The following is a 6,800-nucleotide window of genomic DNA, read 5'->3' as shown; positions in this document are numbered from 1 at the left end:
CCCGCTCCCCCTCTCCTCTGAGGGCATGGATTCCAGCCCTACCTGAAGGCTATGAGGTCACGGTGGCCCCTGCAGGCCCAGGGACAGGAGCCCCGGATTCCAGACGTCTGCCCCCTGCCAACCCAGGTGCCTCTGTCTTTCCAGTTGACTTCTGCAGGTTCGCAGAAATGTTCCCCAACTTCGCAGAGGAGTACCTGTACCCCAAAGAGACCCATTCGGACAGCAGTGCACAGACACCCCTCGCCCCAACCCCCAACGGCTTCTGTGCGGACTTCAGCCCTGAAAACTCGGACATTGGAAGGAAACCTTTCCGTAAGAAACTGGACTAGGACAGAAGGTTCTGGAGAGATGAGGCCTCTCTGCGGCCCTGTCACCACCCGCCTCCACCTGGCCGTGAGCCTGTTGGTGGTGACGCGGCTCGGCCTCGCTCTCCCGCGTGTTCTGTGCGTGTACCGGCCTCGGGCCGGGTTCTGTGACACCCGGGTCCTTCTGACCCTGTTCCTTTGTGGAGAGCCCGCGTGAGGGCGGGGCTTCGCCGGCCGCGGGGCTCTGTGGGCCCCCGGGGGGACTGTCCCGGCTCACTTCCTGCAGTCTTTCTTCGCGTCCCCTTTGGGAGTCCGTGCTCGGTGGCTTGCGCACGTGGACGGGACTCCACATGCACACGCGACACGCGGGAGACCAAGACGTGTCGCGTGCGTTTCGATTCCAGCACAAATTCTCTGCCAGCCTGTGTGGGGGTCACAGCGTGGCAGAGCCCCGTCTTTTAAACATTTCTATATTTGTGGGAACTCATGAGTATTTTATAAACTTCATTTAGATACTTCAGGAAGCATTCAACATTTTTTTAAAAAAAAGAAAAATTGTTTTCTACTTCATTTTTCCTTTGAGGGTCAGAGGAAATCTATTTATAGGCCCTTTTTTGATAGAATCCGAGGCTGTGTGGGGCTTTGACTTCAATCTCTTTCTGGCCTCTCTCTACCAGGTACATTCCTCCGTCTGGTCCGCCACACGCACCCGGCCCAGACGCCTTTTCTGCTTCTTTAATCCTTTTCAAATCCCCGTCTTTTTTATAAATGTTACCAGCTTGGTATTTCTGTTTAACGTAAGGTAATGTACTTCAGAGCCACGCAAATCCAGCCGAAGCGTTGCGCGGCAGGGAGGTGGGTGAGTTAGCAGGAGGTCGCAGCGGGTGGCCCTGGCTGGTGTGCTGAGCCTCCCGGAGACCGGCGTCCGGGCGACGGGCAGGTCCTGGCGGGAGGCTGGCGCCCCGCGCTCTGCCGCTGCCCACCGGGCCTGCCCGCCGCCTCCCCGCGCCACCGAGCTCGAGGCCTGCACCCTCCGGGCCTCGGGGAAGGCGTTGGGGCCACCGCCCGAGTCAGGTGAGGGGCAGAGCCTCCACACACAGGAGGGGACGCCCTGGTGTCGCCCCCCCAGGCCCGGAGCTCGGCCCGAGGCACCACATCCTTCTGACACAGTTAGAGGTCCGCTCTTCAAGCACAAGGACCACAGCCTCTAGTTGGGTCTGAAGCAAAGCCTCTGGTTTGCTTGGGGAAGAAAATTCTTCTGAATTTCTAAATGAATTGGACTTTGTATTTGGGCATCTCCATAGAAAGCGACCGCGAGGGCCGCCAGAAAAAATGTTTACAGACTTCCCGAGGCGTGCCCGGTGTGCGCTTCCAGCAGCCTCCCGGAGCCAGGGGAAGGCCCCGGCCTCCGTGCCTACAGCCGTGTCCGCCCCCCGGCGAGCACGGCCCGCAGGCACGCAGCCCTGACGCGGCTTTGGGAGCGCACAGTGGTCAACATCTAGCTGCAGAATGCATAGAAATTCATTAGGAGAGAAAACATACAAGTGACCAATGAAGGAGGTAAATAAACTAAGATATTCTGTGGGGAGGGTCCGGCTCGCGGCTCCCGGCCTCGGCGTCTGTGGATGAAGGGCTTTTTGAATGAAGTGCCGCTGGGCATTTTCAGGAAAACCCCTGATAAACAGACTTGGAATGGATGTTTACTCCTCCTGATCCTCTTCTGCACAGCGACCTAGTGTTGGTGATGTTCCCAACTGTGAATGTATATAGTTTGGGAGGGAAATCGCTTTTGTGAGAGGTGGGGACGGAAGGGGCCCCACGAGGACGCGGGGTCCGGGGTGGGCGCTGTGAAACAGCTTTGGATTTTCAGTGGAATGAATAAAACATAGTCTTACTCACCTGAGGATGTATTTTGTTGTGTGTGGCTTTTTATTAGAAAGAGAACAGCAGGGGCACTGGGGGGCTCAGTCCGGTAAGCGCCTTGACTTGATCTCAGCTCAGGTCTCAATCTCAGGGTCGTGAGCTCAAGCCCCACGCTGGGCTCCGTGCTGGGTGTGGAGCCTGCTTAAAAAGATAAAATAAATAAAATCAGAAAGAAAGACAACAGCACACATCTCTTAGGCCGTGACAGAGAACCAATCAAGATGGGGTTTCTCAGCAACTCGCCCAGCATGTTTGGAAAACACAGTAATTGAAATTCTGTAGAAAAACCTTTCTTGATCTCAGAGGGAAGGTCTGGAGCAGTTCGGCATCGTGGGGCAGTTGCCGACGTTTTAAGGCACTCAGATTGTATGGCTGTTTGCCTGCATGCTGGGTTGATTCTGCAATTTCTCTATCGAACACATACACCTTAAACACACTTCGTGAAGCCAAAACAAGACAGGATCTTGCATTCATTTCTCTCATCAATGCAGTAAAAGGCCTAGAATTAGAAAAAATGGGGTCAAAGTATTACAGTCCCCAAAACTAAAGGAAATAACGGTTAGGTAGCCACTCGCTCCAAGGACCAAATACTATTTCTGGTTCTGCTCAGTAGCACGTGGAGAAGCGGGCTGTCCTGAGGGCAAGTGGCCTGACCCCGGCGACTTCTGTGCGTGCTGGGCTCGCCCATGTCCCAGGTGGGAACAGGCTTGAAGGGGACGTGTGCACACGGGACGAGGAAGCTCCTGGAGATTCCATCAGAGACCGAAGCAGAACAGGCATCCCCGCCATCCCCACCAGGGCCCTGCTGCCCTCCCCGCTTGTGCTAGTCCAACCGGGGCCCCAGGAGCCACCGGTAGAAGCAAGTCAGACCCCAGCCCTTGGCACCGGCCATCCTCTCTGGGGGTTCCCGCCCCCCTGACCACGTGGGACTCACATCCAGCGGATGCTTCCTCCTGACGCGATGGAACGCCCCCTCCTCCAGGTGCTTTTAGCTTCTCCCCAAAAATGAACCACCCCGCGATCTTCACGTCCATCCCTGGGCAGCGTTAATGCTGCTAGTCACACCCCTCTGAATGTTTCCCAACATGGGAAGTGAGTTACAGGGTTTACCGTTCACACCGTTAAAATTCCTACACAAAATACAGGGGAGGCAAGAGGTGGGAAGATGGGTGAACAGTCAACAACCTGATGTGTGTGCTCTCTCGTGTGTGCACACCACATGCACACACACGGCAGGCCAGGAAGTCGTCCCCGTGGCTGTCACCAGCCTGGCCCTGTACCTGCTTATGGGGTTGGGACCCATACTTACAACTTCCTTCCCCACCCCCACTGCATGTGTCCTTGGCTGCAGCCAGTCCCTTGGAAAGTGAAGGTTCTGTACCTAGTGGAGGATTCTCATTCCAACAAATGTGGAGCCTTTATTAGCCACAACCTTAGTGGTGAAAGTGCCCAGAGGACCACCGGGCTCCAAAGAGAGAACAGCACCGTTCCCTGCATTCATCAGCTTCCTAACACTCTCCACGTCCTCATGGGTCAGCAGCAGGAGCGGCCCCCAGTAGCTGCTGACCATCTGAGCTTCAGAGCAAGGGGTCAGTTGCGTCCCCACATAGGAACCATGATCTTAAAGTGAAAGAGCCCCAAGCTGCCAAGACCGGCTCTGGTAAGGAGGGCGAGCTGCTCAGGTGCGGGGGCAGCAGGCAGACCTGCTCCTCACCTCTTCAAGGGCGGGCCACTCGCCGCTCCGAGAGCACAGTCTTCTCCTGGGACTCTGTCGGGCGAGCGGCACAGGGAGGGGGCAGTGACCACTGCGTGCGAGGTGCTGGATCTCCACGGAAATAAAACCATCAGCCCTGCTCCCTCCCGGTTCACTGGGAGACTGAACCACCGGCAGCTGAACTCAACAGAGATCTGTCCTGCGGAGGAGGGAGGAACAGAAAGCTGAGGAACGTTTTCAAGACAAAGCACCAGCCGCCCCCAGTAACTACTGGGTGTCAGAAGAGCCATCCCTGCCCATGTCACAGACGTGTGCTGTGCATGAAACCTCCCACGTATTGGTCCACAGCCCGAAGCACAGCCTGCCTGTCCTGGGCACCACCCCTTAGGACATGCCCCACGTTACAGGTGCCGTCCCCGGGCTGCAGCATCACTGGGTCCTTCCTCCGTCCAGCAAGGCCAGGTGCTTCTGGGCCGGGGGAGCTTGGTCAGAGCAGCGGAATCAAGTGCAGGCGTCCTTGGTAAAGCACACCCCTTCGCAGTGCCATACACGATGGACAGTGGGGAAGGAAGCCCCTCATTAAGTCTGCAGATGGTGCTGGCAGAATTGCTGAGGGCAGAGAAGACAAACCCATTTCCAGAATAAGCTTATTAAAACGAGGACACATCCCCCTTCAGTGAGGGAGGATCCAGCCTCACCATCCTGACACCCAGGGAAAGGCACCACCCTGGGGGCTACATCCTGGACCTGCTCTGTCAAGGGGGAATCCAGTGTGAGCACGTCAGCCTGCGGTGCTCTTGCGATGTTGACCCGTGCTTCATCTCAACCTCCCTTTCAGCCCCAGTCTGTGCAGTGACGTTAAGCCCCCAATGAGCTGGCTGGGAGAAGAGGCGGTTGACATCCAGCCCATGTGTCATGCCCTGGACCAGGGTCCAGAGACCAGACACGCACGAGGAAACAGGGGTGTGTGTTCCCAGCGGGGCACAAGCCAGGAGAACTGACCGAAAGAGATACTCAGTGTTCTATCACATGTGACTGAGTCCCAGAAAATGTAAGTCAGGGCAAAAAAAAAATGACTTGACAAAATAATGGCCAGAATGTTTCCAAATCTATACCAGACATCCAAGAAACTCAATAAGCCACAAGCAAAACAATGATAAGAAAAATACAGCAAGGCACATTATTAAAAAAAAACAAAACTCTGAGAGCCACTTCTAAAGAGACAATCTTACAAGCAGCCAGAGAAAAAGGAAACATTATCCCGGAACAAAGACGAGAATGGCACGCACGTGGAAATTGGCTGTGCATGAGGGTCATGAGCATGTGAAAATAGACGATGGTAAGTGTATATTGTAAGCCCCCCAAAGAAAACAAAAACATACAACTAAGAAGCCAATGGAAGAAAGGAAATAGGATATTTTTAAAATAATAATTTAGGGCGCCTGGGTGGCTCAGTTGGTTAAAGCGACTGCCTTTGGCTCAGGTCATGATCCTGGAGTCCCTGGATCGAGTCCCGCATCGGGCTCCCTGCTCAGCAGGGAGTCTGCTTCTCCCTCTGACCCTCACCCCTCTCATGCTCTCTCTCTCATTCTCTCTCTCAAATAAATAAATAAAATATTTTTAATAAAATAAAATAAAATAAAATAATAATTTATCCAAACTAGGCAGGAAACTGAGAAAAAGGAACAGAGGACAGACAATACAGATAGAAAACAAATAACACATGGTAAATTTCAATCCAACCATACTAGTAATTACATCAAATAGAGACTAAGAAACGCTTAAATCAGTTGGTAGACCAATTCTTTTCAGAAAACTATATGCTATTTAAAGGCATACTGAAAATTTTTTTAAATGGGATATATCCATACCATGCAAAAATAATCATAAAGAGGTCAACGTGGTGAGACTGATGTCCATCAACCACCAAGTGAATGTGGAGACGAGGAGATTCCCCTGCATGACCACCAAGGGCTCCGTTCAACGGGAAGACACGAGAGTCCTAAAGGTGTATGTATATGTACCTACTGACACTGCTTAAAATATATTTAGCAAGCACTGACAGAAGTAAAAGGAGAAATAAATCAACAAATATAGGTGGAGATGTTAACACAGTTTTCTCAGTAATCAATAGAACCAGCAGGAGAGGAAACATAATTATGTAGAAAATTTGAACAACCCCATTTACCAAATTGACTTAATTGCTCTTTCAAGGGCCCACAAAGCAGTTGACAAAACAGACTACACCCTCAGCTAGAGAGTACATCTCCATAAACTTCAAAATATTTAAATCATACGCAGTATGTGCCCTCCTCAAAATGAAGCTGCACAGCATGAATTCTACCCGCATTGTAGGAGCAGAACTGAGCTCTGTAGCCCACCGGACTGCACCAGGGACCAAGCGTCCACCAAGGAGCAGAGCGGGAGCTCCTCCCTGACAAGCAGGGCCTCCCTAAGAACAAGAGCTGGTTAGATTCAGATTAATTCTTTTAAACTTAATGAAAGTTAATGAGTCCACAATTTTGCTTCTAGTCAGGAGGGAGAAACCAAGACTGGGTTGACCCTCCCTCCTGGAACAAGCCATCAGGTAGAAAACACCGATGGGTTTTGCCTCAGCAATGAGGAATATTAGCCCTGGACAAAACACTGCTCTGACCCAACCAAACAAAGCTTAAAAGAAAGACCTGGAAGAATGACCAGATGGTTTACAAGTTACTTACCTGTAGCCCCAAACAAAGTTCCAGAATATTCTCAGGAATGCAAAATTATCCAGCACTCAACAGGGTAAAATTCACAATGCCTGGCATCCAGTCAGAAATCACCAAGATGCAAGAAAGCAGGAAGATCTCTGTTCAGCA

General features: G+C 52.3%; 1 protein-coding gene across 2 annotated transcripts in view; it reads left to right on the top strand.

Annotated features, from left to right (window-relative positions):
• The window catches only part of LOC123323619 (lysophosphatidylcholine acyltransferase 1-like), a 31,492-nt gene extending 29,293 nt beyond the window's left edge, over positions 1 to 2,199 (top strand). Inside the window, exon 13 of one of the 2 annotated variants that reach the window (XM_044912055.1) lies at positions 158 to 2,199. In XM_044912055.1, coding sequence (XP_044767990.1) covers positions 158 to 283 — 126 coding nt within the window. In that variant the 3' untranslated portion in view covers positions 284 to 2,199. Of the gene's footprint in view, positions 1 to 144 lie in introns of both variants that reach the window. The other variant, XM_044912054.1, reaches the window with a different exon arrangement.
• The last annotated feature ends 4,601 nt before the right edge of the window (positions 2,200 to 6,800 follow it).

The sequence above is a fragment of the Neomonachus schauinslandi genome, unplaced genomic scaffold, assembly GCF_002201575.2.
Source record: "Neomonachus schauinslandi unplaced genomic scaffold, ASM220157v2 HiC_scaffold_32, whole genome shotgun sequence".
NCBI classification, from domain to species: Eukaryota; Metazoa; Chordata; class Mammalia; order Carnivora; family Phocidae; genus Neomonachus; species Neomonachus schauinslandi.
Note: the sequence above shows the minus strand (reverse complement) of the source record. Positions and strands in the feature narration are given on the sequence as shown.